Source organism: Hemitrygon akajei, chromosome 12, assembly GCF_048418815.1.
Source record: "Hemitrygon akajei chromosome 12, sHemAka1.3, whole genome shotgun sequence".
In the NCBI taxonomy this organism is placed as follows: Eukaryota; Metazoa; Chordata; class Chondrichthyes; order Myliobatiformes; family Dasyatidae; genus Hemitrygon; species Hemitrygon akajei.
In genome coordinates, this window is record NC_133135.1 from 99,672,656 (window position 1) to 99,688,189 (window position 15,534).

The 15,534-nt window shown below is 48.5% G+C and overlaps 1 protein-coding gene across 2 annotated transcripts in view; it reads right to left on the reverse strand.

Annotated features, from left to right (window-relative positions):
- Positions 1 to 6,120: 6,120 nt before the first annotated feature.
- The window catches only part of LOC140737325 (latent-transforming growth factor beta-binding protein 1-like), a 234,097-nt gene continuing 224,683 nt past the window's right edge, over positions 6,121 to 15,534 (reverse strand). For both annotated transcript variants that reach the window (XM_073063756.1, XM_073063757.1), the window contains 3 exons: positions 11,363 to 11,815; positions 7,096 to 7,245; positions 6,121 to 6,583 (listed from right to left, as the gene is read on the reverse strand). In XM_073063756.1, the coding sequence (XP_072919857.1) occupies positions 6,414 to 6,583; positions 7,096 to 7,245; positions 11,363 to 11,815 (773 nt within the window). In that variant the 3' untranslated portion in view covers positions 6,121 to 6,413. The remainder of the gene's footprint in view (positions 6,584 to 7,095; positions 7,246 to 11,362; positions 11,816 to 15,534) is intronic.

The window sequence follows — 15,534 nt, forward strand, 5'->3', positions numbered from 1 at the left end:
TTTAGTCTTAGTTGTAGGTGGAGGTAAACTACCATCTCTAATGACAATGTAACAGATCTCTGTCCAGGGAATGTAGCATTAATCAATATTAAACATGCATGCTGTATTTATATTCGTAGTGTGTGTGATGTACTCCCAAAGGATTTTTACCTTAATGGAGAATGCCTGAGTGTGACTTCAATGTGGGGAGGCTGATGCACAGGCAGCCGCCATATGGTCTTTGACAGATTGGGGTCATGGTCAGTGCAAGTCAAGTGGGGACCCTTCAGTGATGTGTCATCATCTTCCACCAGCTCCAACATTGAGGTCTTGGTTGGATCACCCTTTGTCTGGAACCTCCCCCTTGACCTTGCTGCCATGAGTGACCCTACCAGAAGCTAAACTCCAGAAGGCATTGCTCTCGGCATCTCACCACGGCAAGGTGGCAATCCTTGGAGATGATTTATACTAATATGAAGCTAGTCAGATTTGCCATACTGCTAGGATTTGGTTGAAGCAAGTTCTCACAAGGGTGCTGGTGGGTTGGATACTGTTCAGAGATAAAACGTTAAGCAAATTAGATTTCTCCGCAGTAGTGTTTTGATCAATTGTGACAGCCCTGTTCAGTCAAAGTCATTTACATCAACCAATTATTGTTAGGAGTTAAGATATAGAACATGGTCCCTATCCCAAACTCATTTCCCTAACAGTTAACTCCAACCCTCCACCAACAACTATCCAAAGTTGAACTGTGAACCAGAGTTGCAGGCAAGACTTTATAATTACTCGCACAACACACTGGAGGAACTCAGCAGGTCAGGCAGCATCCGTGGAAACGAACAGTCAACATTTCAGGCCGAAGCCCTTCGTCAGGACAGTAGAGGGAGGGGACAGGGCCCCTGCCCCCTCCCTCTTCAGTCCTGAAGAAAGGTCTTGGCCCAAAACGTTGACTTCATTTCCACGGATGCTGCCCAACCTGCTGAGTTCCTCCAGCAAGTTGTGCATGTTGCTTTGACCCCAGCATCTGCAGTGTATTTTCTGTTTACCTCATAATTACTTCTAGTTCCTTCTGTTATTTCTAGCTTTGTAACATTGCCTGGCCCCGTCCCTTGCCTCAACTCTCCAGGCAGAACTTTTCCTGCACTTTGCTTGCCAGCTCACTCTACCCAGTTTCAGTACCCTTATGTTCCAGCCTGCATTCGGACTCTCACCAGACTCCATTTCTATGTATTCCCTGATCTTAGTTGGTTCCAAGGATGAAGAAGATGACGCTAGCAGACAACGTGACCAAAGGCAACATCTTTCAGTTCAAGAATGATTCCTTCAAATATGATTCTGCTACTATTGGAACCTGTGATTTACATTTTGATGATATGTTTTTGGGCCAATTGAGCAATTTGGCACTTTGCTGTCTCCGAGGGAGTTTGGTGAGGTTTGGAGCGGAGTGTGGCCTGGATGCCTTGAAACCTGGAGATGAGGCACGAGCCCATGTTTGACTTGATTTCTCACCAATCTTGCTGATTAATGCATCGGGTAAGCAGGTGTTCAGTGGTGCCTGCCTGTGTTTGACCGATCTTTCTCTCCCACCGCATTTGGAGCAAGGTGCCTGTGTATAAATGGTCTCTCCCTCTCTCGCTCGATGCTGCTGGAGGATGGTGCTGGAGTCTTGGGACTTGGGTAAGGTTTAATTGGTGCAGTTTGTAGATTGCATTCTGTAGTTTATATTATGATGTGTTTCTGCTTTCTGGGTGCTCCTTGCTTATTGCTGTATTGTCCGATTTTGATCGAGGCAGACTGGCTCTGCAGTCTGAAGCCAACAAACGACAGTGCTAGATTGAACTGAACTGAACAATGTCGGACTGTTTTGATGACTTTGTGGTTTGATGTTTTGTATTCTGTGCTTTTGCTTTGTTTTGTTGATGTTTGTGCAATATTTCATTATGAGGGTAGAAGATGAGGTTTATGTTTTTTTCTTTGAATAGGTTCCATGGTTGTTCTTTGTATCGTGTCTGTCTGTAGGAAGAATAATCTTAGGGTTGTATACTGCGTATATATTTTGATAATAAATGTACTTTGAACCTTTGTGTAAGCAACACTTTAACTTTGAACTTCTCAGGCTTGTATCCATTGCCCTCCAAGGCTTAAACCCTCCTACCTCTGAACCCCCTTCTAGCATTTTGGAAAACTGCACTCCTCTATTTCTGACTTTCAAATGCATTCTCACAGTGACCGTAGCTTTAGCTACTGATGCCACAGTCCATGGAAATCCCTCCCTCAGCTCCTCTACTTTTTGCTCCAAGACAGTTAGCATTCAAGCACGTGTTTTCATATCTTCACATGGTCAAATGTCAGATTTTAGAGTTCCAAGTTCAGTATTGAAGTATGTATACATTATACAACCTTGAGATTGATCTCCTTGTAGGCAGCCACAGAACAAAGAAACCCAAAATGAACCTATTTGAAAAAAAAGATTGTCAAACACCCAATGCACAGAGAGGATAAAAACAGTGGAACCAATAAATGTAAGCAAATAGCATTCATAACTGAAGTTTTATGAAAGATATGAAGCCAAGCATCACTGCAGTTGGTGCAGGCCACAGCCTCAGTTCAGTGCAGAGCAGCGAGCAGAACTGGGCAGAACCAGCCAGGTTTTTAGTTGATAACACAGCAAAACACCTAGAACGTATAGGTCTAAATTTCTGTAAAAAATGATTTAAAAACTTGTGACTCTATGGTAGCAAAAACTTCAAACTTTGTCTCAGATAAGAATTTACAATACAGCAATATTTTGGGCACATCTTAATTTGTTTTTTAATTTGAGATGATTAACAAAGTATAGAAAGACAGCACATCAGGCTAAAAAGATGCACTCATTCTTTTTAAAGTTATACAAAAGATGCAGTATTTCGAGTGGAAGTACAATGGTACTTGTTAAGATGATAACATTTGGGAATATTGTGAGATTTCCATTGGTCCTGCTCTGTTCTAAATCTGAGATATTGAGAAAAATTCAGGCAAGGTATGGGGGGGGGGGCGTGGTGGTGTGGGATGGAGATGTGTCATTGCCAAAGGAGGGGTAGAGGACAAGCTCTAGCACCTACTTAGCCCCCCCCCCCCACTGATCAGGGTCACATGAGGCCATGGGAGCAGGTGGTGGATTGTTGCTTGAGCAGTTGGTGCAGATCACAAGTCCTGGTGATGCGACCACTGATGCCAGGCAATTCCTGGCATAATGATGGCTAGGGTCACCTGTCTTGTAAAGGCACTGTCCACAAGAAGACAATGACAAACAGCTTCAGTAGAAACAGTTGCCAAGAACGGTGATGTTTATGGAAAGACCATGATCTCCCACCTCATACGACACAGCACACAACGAACGAACAAATGAATGAACAGTGTGAAACATGGGCTTGCTCAATTCAGACTGCATGGATGATATCGCAGTAGTTATACTGCGTATACACTGCAGCAATTTCATTCATGTTCCAGAGCAGCTTCTTCCCCTCTGCCATCAGATTTCTGAATGGACCCATGAACACTACCTCACTACTTTTTTATTTATTTTTTTGCACTACTTATTTTACTATTATTTATATATATATATATATATATATATATATATATATATATATATGTTAAATTGCAATAAATAATAAAGAAAAAAATTGAATTACCAAAAGCGTGTGTGTGTATATATATATATATATATATATATATATATATATACTGTAATTCACGTTTTTGTCTGCATTATGCATTGCATTGTACTGCTGCTGCGAAGACAACAAATTTCACAACGTGCTGGTGATATTAAACCTGACTCTGATTCTAATTCTGATTATTCTTTCTGTATATTTTGGGATTGCCCATTGGTAAACACTGCCTTTCACAGAGTCTGATCCCAGTCTTTCGCTCTCTCTACAGACACAGCACAAGGAGATGGAGGTGTTCCCTCCAGGAGTGTAATGGGAAAACTAAGAACAGAAGGAGCAATCTCAGGGAGTGAACTCTGGAAGAGATACCGTAGTGGCCGTGTAAGAAATATGGATGAAGCGATGCCTCGTTATCAGTCTGATGTTTGACTCTCCACTATTACCTGAATGGATGGAAATAGAATTCACAGAGTTTGAAGCCACTTTATGGCCAAAGTGTTTAGGGCAGAACCAATACACTGTTGGGGTAGTTGGTGGCAGGACGAATGCTCGCCAGTGTAGTCCCTTCCTTGCTGTGCTCTTTTAAGGCTAAAAGAAGAATTAACGTCCCCTTCCCCGTTAGCTCTGAATCCTGGAGCTTCTTATCCAACAGCTTTATGGCAGAATCTTCACCAGAAGAACTGCGCCATTTCAGGAAGACAGGTCACCCCACCTTCTCAAAGGAAATGAGGAACGGACAACGGTGATGACCTTGTCATCGACCCCACCACGCACTCTTTGAATCCCTGAAAAAATACCTTTGAGAAACAGCGTGAAAACTCTTACAGAATTATGACAAGTATAGATGGTCTTTTCCCACTGAGGTTGGGTAGGACTACAACCAGAGGTCATGGGTTAAGGGTGAAAGGGGAAAAGCTTAAGGGGAACATGAAGGGAAACTTTTTCACTCAGATGGTGGTGAGAGTGTGGAATGAGCTGCCACAAGTGGTGCAATTGAGCTCAATTTCAACATTTAAGAGAAGTTTAGATAGGTACATGGATGGTAGGGGTATGGAAGGCTATTATCCCGGAGCAGGTCAATGGGAGTAGGTGGTCTAAATGCTCGGCATGGACTAAATGGGTTGAAGGACCTGTTTCTGTGCTATATTCTTCTACGACTCTATGACCCTAGGTCCAGCACTAATAATAATAATAGGCATCCGTTAGTCTCGTGAGACCATGGATTTGCGCCTTGAAATTTTTCCAGGGTGCAGGCCTGGGCAGGGTGGTATGGGAGACTGGCAGTTTCCCAAGCTGTAAGCCACCAATGTTGTCCAAGGGAAGGGCACCAAGCAGCTTGGCACGGTATCATCGCAGAGCAATGTGTTGTTAAGTGCCTTGCTCAAGGACACAACACACTGCCTCAGCTGAGGCTCGAACCAGTGACCTTCAGATTACTAGTCCGATGCCTTATCCACGAGGCCACACAACAACACTATTGCGAAAAAGAAACCGAATTCCTTCAAAGTGGTGAAAAGGCACTTAAATGAGCCAAAGGAGGAACTTAATGGACCACTTACACTCTGACTGGAGAGACAGATTTTATGTGGAGTGGGTAACATCCATTTCAGATCAGAGTCCATAGTGATTGTAGTCCAAATTTCTGGCAAATCCCATTGGATTCCCGCTCTATTCACTACATCCCTTAGTGTTGCTTGCTGCTCAGTAACAGAGTTCGGGATTGCAACATGTACATTTGATGCCCTGATTCAAAAGGGTCCTCTGATAATCAGAAAGATGTAAGCTGCCCCACTGCTTGACTGGCTCACGTGAGCTGCTGGCAATGGATCATCACACTTGCATTAGTTGCTTAGTCTGTCAGCCTCAATGAGACAATGCAATCTCGTTGTCTTGAGCAATGACAATGAAGTCCTATTCTGCGCCACTGCAATGTAAAGGAGTCTCTCTTTGAAGATGAAACTGGAAAGATGGCTGTGAAATATATTACCCATTCAATTCCAAGAGGACCACAACCTTGTCGTAGGGTTTGGAGGCTTGTGTGCCTCAATGACCCAGACAGCTATGTTGGCTGCAGTCAGGGCTTTATTCTTTGGCTCTTGGTAGGGTCACCCATGCTAAACTGGCCAAAGGGTAGAGGGCAGACTAAGAGTGGTCCAGCCCTCCAGCTCAGGGCTAACAACCCTGACTAAGAAAAAACACTTCTGGAAACAGCAATGAAGAACTCTTCAATATCTGAGTGCAACAATATTCCTGAGTCTGCACCCAGGACTTACATGACTGCCAGTGAAAACAGAGAGGAAGCTACTGACATGATGAAGGAAGCCCTGAATAATACCAGAGATAAAGGACTTTCATTGCTGCCCTCAATGTCAGCGGTGTAATGGTCAGTGAGTAAAATAAATAGTGAGTCATCTTTAGGTGGCTCAGCTAAAATGAGACAGCTATCAGTGTGGAACAGATTCAACAAGAACATCGCGTGACATTAATTCATTGTATGCAGACCAGATTGTTTTTAATGATACTGGACTGTTATATACAAGGAATAGTTGCTGCCAGCAGGTCAGGTTCTGATGGAATGCAGAGCTGCTGGATTGAAGACCAGTACAATCCCAGTTTAAAAACTCAAAGTTCAAGTGCTCTCATATGATAAGTTGTGCTTCTCCCCGCCTCTCCCCAATATCAATTAAATAGCAGTGAAATAAATACCTCCCACCCTGATTATTCAACAATAACAACTTGTCTCTTAAACGTGGAACTGGTTGCTATTCTTAATCTTTGGTTTCACAAGCCTGCCCCCCTCACGCTCCCCTGCACGGTTGTGCAGTGATTGGGCTGGCGTGACAGCACGTAACCGCGTAAGCAGATGCATCGATACGAGCCGTCCGTGTTAACGCATTTGGCGTTCCTGCAGAGAACTGTGGGATCTTCAACTTCGTCACACTCGTTTATATCTGAAACCAAAGGAAACGTGTTAACAGCTGTGTTCAGTGCATCATTCTCACTAACTTCACAACCCACTTAGTTCCCACTCCCCAACATTAGCTTGTCACACTCATTTCCCACAGACTCACACCCACGTGCACCCTCTCCCCTGCAGACCCATTTCCAGACACACCCCTCTGCACACTCATTCCCCCCCATGTGTGCAAGCTCCTACCTACTCACTTATTCCTCAAACACCCCTCTCAGACATACACACACACACACACCTTGTAGCATCCACTCATAGCCAGCTCGCACACTGCAGGAGTGCACTTGTAGGCGTGAGTTATTACACTCTCTGTGAACATGCAGTCTTTTGATAAAATAAATTTCTGAGCTAGGTGTGCGAGAGGAGCCATTATCCTGGCCTGAAACAGCTATTGGGCCAAACTGCCTCATTGTGGCCTAATGCAGAGCTAACAAACCCCCAGCACCTCCCTTCCCCCTCCCCTCGCACCAGCACCCCCTTCCAACTCCGTACCAATGCAAGTCATCTTGGTCATGTCGAGTCTGTAGCCGGCGTCACAATCACAGGTGAAGCCCTCGGGCACACGGATACACCTGCCATTTTCACAGCCGTTCACAATTCCACATTCCTCCACCCGCAGGCTGTTGTATTGCTGGAACTGGGCTGGATCAAAGCGGCACAACGTCAGGTTCTGCGATTGCTGTGTATTTAGTATTTCCGTTTTATTACCTCTTTGGACTGTGGGAGGAAACCACTTCATCCTGGCATGGTGCGGGTAGTGCGAGGGCATCACAACTGAATCGCGGTGGCTTATGCACAGTTTGTGGTGTGTTACAGATAAGAGTGGGTAAAATCTAAAGTTAATGTTGCTTCCCAAAGCAACTTAGAGGAAAGATGTTACCTGTCCTCATTGAGAAACAATGCTGAATAGGTCCTTCCATCTCTTTGAACTGCACCTCCCAACAACCCCTGGTTTAATCCCAGCCTCATCACAGGACAATTTACAATGACCAATTGACCTACCAACCGGAATGTCTTTGGACTGTGGGAGGAAACTGGAGCACCTGGAGGAAACCTACTCGGTCATGGAGTGAACATACAAATTCCTTATGGACCGCGGTGGGAACTGAATCCGGGCTGCTGGTGCTGTACTGCATTGTATTAACCACTACCCTACCATGGTGCATAATCTTGTCTATAGACTGGTCGCCCAAGCATTCTTGTTCATTCAAATTATCGATCATGGGTTACACGTACAAGTACATGAATTCCATACATCACCATGCTACCATGTGATACCCGTGCACCTCGCTTAAAATAAGCATGAAGTTAGATGCACATTTTGGACTCCTGTGCCTTCATTTGAATTAATTTAATGTTTTGAGGTTACAAAACATTACAGGGGTTATAACAGGCATAGGGCTCTGACAATAGAGAGGGGAAAGAGAGAGAGGGGGCAGAGGGGTGAGGAGAGAGGGAGAGCAGAGGAGGACAGAAGGGAGAGAGGAAAAGAATGGAGGAGGGAGGGGGTGACAGGAGGAGGAATAAGGTGCCATGGGGTGGATGAGAGCATGCAGGAGATAGAGTATACCTCTTTCACTATTTCCCTCATATCACTTTATACCTCTTTCCACCCTGTCACTTGTAAAAATGCCATTCCCTTCTCTCAATTGTTCTGTCTCTGCTCTATCTGCTTTCAGGATGAGGCTTTTCATTCCAGAACTAAAGAGATGTCCTCCTCCTTCAAAGAAAGGGGCTTCCCTTCCTCCACACCAAAACTCCCCTCAACTGTATCTCCCATTTCACGCATGTCTGCTTGCACCCCATCCGCTCGTCACCCCTCCAAGGATAGGGTTCCTCGTCCTCGCCTACCGTGTCCAACACATTATTCTCCGTAACTTCTGCCATCTCCAATGGGATCCCACCACCAAGCACATCTTTCCCTTCTCCCGAATTTCTGCTTTCCACAGGGATCACTCCCTAAGCGCCTCCCTTGTCCATTTGCCCCTCCCCACTGATCTCCCTCCTGGTACTTGCAAGCAGAACAAGTGCCACACCTACCCTTATACCTCCTCCTTCACTACTATTCAGGGCACCAAACAGCCATTCCAGGCGAGGCGACACTTCACCTGTGAGTCCATTGGGGTCAGCTTCTGTATCCGGTGCTCCTGGTGTGGTCTCCTGTATGTCGGTGAGACCCGACGAAGATTAGGAGTCTGCTTCAACAAGCACCTATACTCCGTCTGTCAGAAAAATCGGGATCTCCTCGTGGCCACCCATTTCAAATCTGCTTCCATTGCCATTCCAACATGTCTGTTCATGGCCTCCCCTACTGTCGTGATGAGGCCACACTCAGGTTGGAGGAACAACATCCCATATTCTGTCTGGGTAGCCTCTTTCCTGACAGCATGAACATCGATTTCTCGAACTTGCCTCCCACCTTCACTGTTCCCTATTCTTGCTTCCCTCTCTTACTCTTACCTCATCTTCTTAACTGCCTATCACCTCCCTCTGGTGTTCCTTCCCCTAACCTTTCTTCCATGGCCTTCAGCCCTCTCCTATCAGATCCTCCCTTCTCCAGCCCTTTATCCCTTTCACCAACTGACCTCCTAGGTCTTGTCTTCTCTCTCGCCCTCTCTCCCCAGTTTCACCCATCACCTACTACCTTGTACTTCTTCCACCCCTGCTCCACCTTCTTACTCCCACTTCTCATTTCCGTTTTTCAGTCCTGATGAAGGGTCTTGGCCGAAAATATCAACTGTTAACACTTTTTCATAGATGCTACCTGGCCTACTGCGTTCCTCCAACATTTTGTATGTCACTCTGCTTTAAATATACCCAATAACTTGGCCTCTGCAGCCACCGGTGGCAACAAATTCCACAGATTCACCACTCTCTGGCTAAATAAATTCCTCCTCATCTCCATTCTTAAAGGACACCCCTCTGGTCTGAGAACCCCCCCCCCCCCCACCAGCCATAGGAAACATCCTCCACACATCCACTTTACTGAGGCCTTTCAACATTCGATAGGTTTCAATGAGATTCCCCCTCATTCTTCTAAATTCCAGTGAGTAGAGGCCCAGATTATAAGCCTTTCATTTCCAGAATCATTTTTGTGAACCCCAGTTGAACGCTCTCCACTGTCCGCACACCCTTTCTGAGATAAGGGGCTCACACTACTAGTGAGGCTTCACCAGTACTTTATAAAGTCTTAGCATTACATCCTTGCCTTTATATTCTAGTCCTCTAGAAAAGTGTAGCACAGAAGTAGGCCTTTTGGCTCATCTAATCCTTGCCGAACCATTTAAGCCGCCTACTCCCACTGACCTACACTGGGACCTTTGCCTCTATACCCTTACCATGCTTGTACATAGTGAAACATCTTAAGTGCTGAAATGGAGCTTGCATGCATCACTATGCTAGTAGATCATTCCACACTCTCACCACCTTCTGAGCGGAGAAGCTTCCCTCATGTTCCCCTTAAACGTTTCACATTTTACCCTTAACCCATGACCACTAGTTGTAGTCTTACCCAACCATAGTGGAAAAAGCCTGCTTACATTTACCCTATCTATATCCCTTGTAATTTTGTGTACCTCTGCCAATCTTCTACATTCCAAGGAATAAAGTCCTAACCTATTCAACCTTTCCTTATAACTCAGGTCCTCCAGCCTGGCAACGTTTTTGTAAATTTTCTCTGCACTCTTTCAACCTTCATCTTCTCTGTAGGTAGGTGACCAAAACTGCACACCAAATTAGGCCTCACCAACGTCTTACACAGCTTCAACATAACATCCCATCTCCTGTTTTCAATACTTTGATTTATGGAGGCCAATGTATCAAAAGCTTTCTTTCTACCTGTGACACCACTTTCAATAAATTATGGACCTGTATTCACAGATCCCTTTTTCCTATCACACTCCTCAGTGCCCCACTGTTCACTCTAAGACCTACCCTGGTCGGTCCTACTGAAGTGCAAAACCTCACACTTGTCTGCATTAAATTCCATCTGCCATTTTTCAGCCCATATTTCCAGCTGGATAAGGTCCCACTGCAAGCTATGATGGTCTTCCTTGTTGTCCACTACACCCCCAATCTTAGTGTCACCTGCAAACTTACTGATCCAGTTAACCATATTATCATCCAGATCGTTGATGTAGATGACAAACAACAAAGGACCCAGCACTGATCCCTGTGGCACACCACTAGTCACAGGTCTCCAGTCAGAGAGGTAACTATCTACTATCACTCTCTGGCTTCTGCCAAAAAGTCAATGTCTAATCCAATTTACTACCTCATCTTGAATGCTGGGTGACTGAACCTTCTTGACCACCCTCCCATGGGGGAACTTTGATATTGGTATAACCTCTTCTAGAGAAGAGAATATGGGGATAATGCAGGGAGAGGATGAGAGGGGAGTGAGAGGAAGAGAGGGGAGCAAGAGGGACAGAGAGGAGGAGACAGGGATAAGGTCTGCAGTGACACGGCTTCACTCACTCTTACATTCCCCATTGTCACTGATGAAATGTGTGTGGGTGGGAGGGTCCACAGTGACCTGATTTACTCACTGTAACATTCCCCTTTGTTACTGACGAGATGAGGGCAGATGGGAGGGTGGAGGGGAGAGAGAGGGAGGGGTGGGAGTGGAGGGGGAGAAAGGAGGGGTGTGAAGTAGAGGGGGGAGAGAGGGAGGGGTGGGAGTGGAGGGAGGGAGAGAGGGAGGGGTGTGAAGTAGAGAGAGGGACAGAGACCAGGTCCTCAGTGACATGAGAATACTCACTGTGATATTGCCCGTTGTTACTGATGAGGCGAGGGTGGGGGTCCGGTGCAGCGTCTGGCTGACGATTCTGCTGCTCAGGCAAGCTGACCCGGATGCTCCTGGTGCTGAAACCACGCCCAGTGTGCCTGGTTCGAGGCCGGTAGCGGGATCGAGAGGACGAGCTCTGCTCAATGCGGGCTGGTCCCGAGCGCTGTCGGCGAGACTCGTAGAGCGTACGGCCACCCAGAGGGTCTGCAGCTGGGTACGGCTCGAACTCCGGGGGACTGGACCCTCGCCCGTCACTGAGTGGAGATGGGCCAGCATCGTACTCCTGGGGATCATAGGTCCGGAAGGTATCCGGAGGGAACTCGGGTTCAAACTGCGGACCATAGTTTTCATATTCCAAACCGTAAGGGTAGCCATCGTCTTCATCAGTGGGTGAACTCAGGTAGCTGCACAACGCATTGTGATACTCTGCAGGAAAAAAAGAGGGCTTCAATGTCAAGTATTCCTCATTCTCCAATTCACCTCTCCCTTCCACCCCTTTGGCCACTGACCACCTCCCTCAGGCGATGGACTGTCACTGGTGGAGAAGGCAGAGACCCAGCTACAGTGCCAACCTCTGGTGCTGTTGTGTGGAGTTTGAATGCTCCCATCTTCTCCCACGTCCCAAAGGCATGCTGTAAATCATCCCTAGTGTGTTGGTGAGTGGTGGAATTGGCAATGTCGGTCGATGGGACTTACCTACTGCCTGTTACACTGCTGGTGTTAGGGCAGTAATGAAGTTCCCCCATCTCTGGTGTTCAGGGCTTCCTTTGTCATGTCAGTAGCTTCCTCTCGGTTTTCACTACTGTTAGTCATACAAGTCCTGGGTGGAGACTCAGGAATATTGTTCTACTCAGACGTAGGATTCTTCATTGCTGTTTCTCTAACAGTTTTGTTTTACCAGTCCGGGTCGTTAGCCCTGAGCTGAACTCTCGAACTTGGAGGACTGGTGGACCACTCTTAGTCTGGCCTCTACCTGTCTGGCATGGGTGACTCTATCAAAAGCCAAAGCATAAAGCCCTGACTCCTGCCAACAATGCTCTCTGGGTCATCGAGGCACACAAGCCTCCAAATCTATGACAAGGTTTTGTGGTCCTCTTGGAGGAGTACGTGGGACTGTTGGGAGAATATAAGTGATATTTCCATACAATGAGTATAAATGCAACAAACAGCCATAGAGTCTTGGAGGTGTGCAGCACAGAAACAGGCCATTCTGCCCATCTCCTCCATACTAACTGTGATACCAATCTGTACGAATTCCATTCACCAACATTAGGCCTGTATATTTATTACCAAAGTATGTATGCAGTATACAACCGGAGATTCATCTTCCCCACAGACAGCCACAAAACAAAACACCATGAAACCTATTCAAAGAAAGATATCAAATCCCCAATGTGCAAAAAAAAAACAACTCTCGCAAATGGCGAGAGAAAACATGAGCAAGGAAGACAATACAAAAGACTCAATAACAAAGCCATTGAAAGATTCCAGTATGCCCAGTTCAGTTCAATCGAGCACCACGTTTCTCGTTATCCATAGGCCACAGCGCTAGGTCGCCCTGATCAAACTCCCACAAAACAGCAACAAAAAATGAGCAACCAGAAACACATCATAACATGATCTACAGAGTTCAATCCACAAAATGCATCAATTAAACCTTGCCCAAGACCCATGGACTCCGGCACCATCGAGCAAGGAGGGGAAGGGAGAACAGTTATACATAGGCACCTTCCTCCAGGAGTAGCAAGGGAGAGAGAGAGGGACTGGTCAAGTGCAGGCACCTTCCTCCGGGAACAGCGAGTGAGAGGGAGAGAGAGAGGGACTGGTCAAGTGCAGGCACCTTCCTCCGGGAGCAGCGAGTGAGAGGGAGAGAGAGAGGGACTGGTCAAGTGCAGGCACCTTCCTCCGGGAGCAGCGAGTGAGAGGGAGAGAGGGACTGGTCAAGTGCAGGCGCCTTCCTCCGGGAGCAGCGAGTGAGAGGGAGAGAGAGAGGGACTGGTCAAGTGCAGGCACCTTCCTCCGGGAGCAGCGAGTGAGAGGGAGAGTGAGAGGGACTGGTCAAGTGCAGGCACCTTCCTCCGGGAGCAGCGAGTGAGAGGGAGAGAGAGAGGGACTGGTCAAGTGCAGGCACCTTCCTCCAGGAGTAGCAAGGGAGAGAGAAAGGGACTGGTCAAATGCAGGCACCTTCCTCCAGGAGTAGCAAGGGAGAGAGAGAGGGACTGGTCAAGTGCAGGTACCTTCCACCGGGAGCAGCGAGTGAGAGGGAGAGAGAGAGGGACTGGTCAAGTGCAGGCACCTTCCTCCGGGAGCAGCGAGTGAGAGGGAGAGTGAGAGGGACTGGTCAAGTGCAGGCACCTTCCTCCGGGAGCAGCGAGTGAGAGGGAGAGTGAGAGGGACTGGTCAAGTGCAGGCACCTTCCTCCGGGAGCAGCGAGTGAGAGAGAGAGGGACTGGTCAAGTGCAGGCACCTTCCTCCGGGAGCAGCGAGTGAGAGGGAGAGAGAGAGGGACTGGTCAAGTGCAGGCACCTTCCTCCAGGAGTAGCAAGGGAGAGAGAAAGGGTCTGGTCAAGTGCAGGTACCTTCCACCGGGAGCAGCGAGTGAGAGGGAGAGAGAGAGGGACTGGTCAAGTGCAGGCACCTTCCTCCGGGAGCAGCGAGTGAGAGGGAGCGAGAGAGGGACTGGTCAAGTGCAGGCACCTTCCTCCAGGAGTAGCAAGGGAGAGAGAAAGGGTCTGGTCAAGTGCAGGTACCTTCCACCGGGAGCAGCGAGTGAGAGGGAGAGAGGGACTGGTCAAGTGCAGGCACCTTCCTCCGGGAGCAGCGAGTGAGAGGGAGAGAGAGAGGGACTGGTCAAGTGCAGGCACCTTCCTCCGGGACCAGCGAGTGAGAGGGAGAGAGGGACTGGTCAAGTGCAGGCGCCTTCCTCCGGGAGCAGCGAGTGAGAGGGAGAGAGAGAGGGACTGGTCAAGTGCAGGAACCTTCCTCCGGGAGCAGCGATTGAGAGGGAGCGAGAGAGGGACTGGTCAAGTGCAGGCACCTTCCTCCGGGAGCAGCGAGTGAGAGGGAGAGAGAGAGGGACTGGTCAAGTGCAGGCACCTTCCTCCGGGAGCAGCGAGTGAGAGGGATTGGTCAAGTGCAGGCACCTTCCTCCGGGAGCAGTGAGTGAGAGGGAGAGAGGGACTGGTCAAGTGCAGGCGCCTTCCTCCGGGAGCAGCGAGTGAGAGGGAGAGAGAGAGGGACTGGTCAAGTGCAGGCACCTTCCTCCGGGAGCAGCGAGTGAGAGGGAGAGAGAGAGGGACTGGTCAAGTGCAGGCACCTTCCTCCGGGAGCAGCGAGTGAGAGGGAGAGTGAGAGGGACTGGCCAAGTGCAGGCACCTTCCTCCGGGAGCAGCGAGTGAGAGGGAGAGAGAGAGGGACTGGTCAAGTGCAGGCACCTTCCTCCGGGAGCAGCGAGTGAGAGGGAGAGAGAGAGGGACTGGTCAAGTGCAGGCACCTTCCTCCGGGAGCAGCGAGTGAGAGGGAGAGAGAGAGGGACTGGTCAAGTGCAGGCACCTTCCTCCAGGAGTAGCAAGGGAGAGAGAAAGGGACTGGTGAAATGCAGGCACCTTCCTCCAGGAGTAGCAAGGGAGAGAGGGACTGGTCAAGTGCAGGTACCTTCCACCGGGAGCAGCGAGTGAGAGGGAGAGAGAGAGGGACTGGTCAAGTGCAGGCACCTTCCTCCGGGAGCAGCAAGTGAGAGGGAGAGAGAGAGGGACTGGTCAAGTGCAGGCACCTTCCTCCGGGAGTAGCAAGGGAGAGAGAGAGGGTCTGGTCAAGTGCAGGTACCTTCCACCGGGAGCAGCGAGTGAGAGGGAGAGAGAGAGGGACTGGTCAAGTGCAGGCACCTTCCTCCGGGAGCAGCGAGTGAGAGGGAGAGAGAGAGGGACTGGTCAAGTGCAGGTACCTTCCACCGGGAGCAGCGAGTGAGAGGGAGCGAGAGAGGGACTGGTCAAGTGCAGGCACCTTCCTCCGGGAGCAGCGAGCGAGAGGGAGAGAGAGAGGGACTGGTCAAGTGCAGGCACCTTCCTCCGGGAGCAGCAAGTGAGAGGGAGAGAGAGAGGGACTGGTCAAGTGCAGGCACCTTCCTCCGGGAGCAGCGAGTGAGA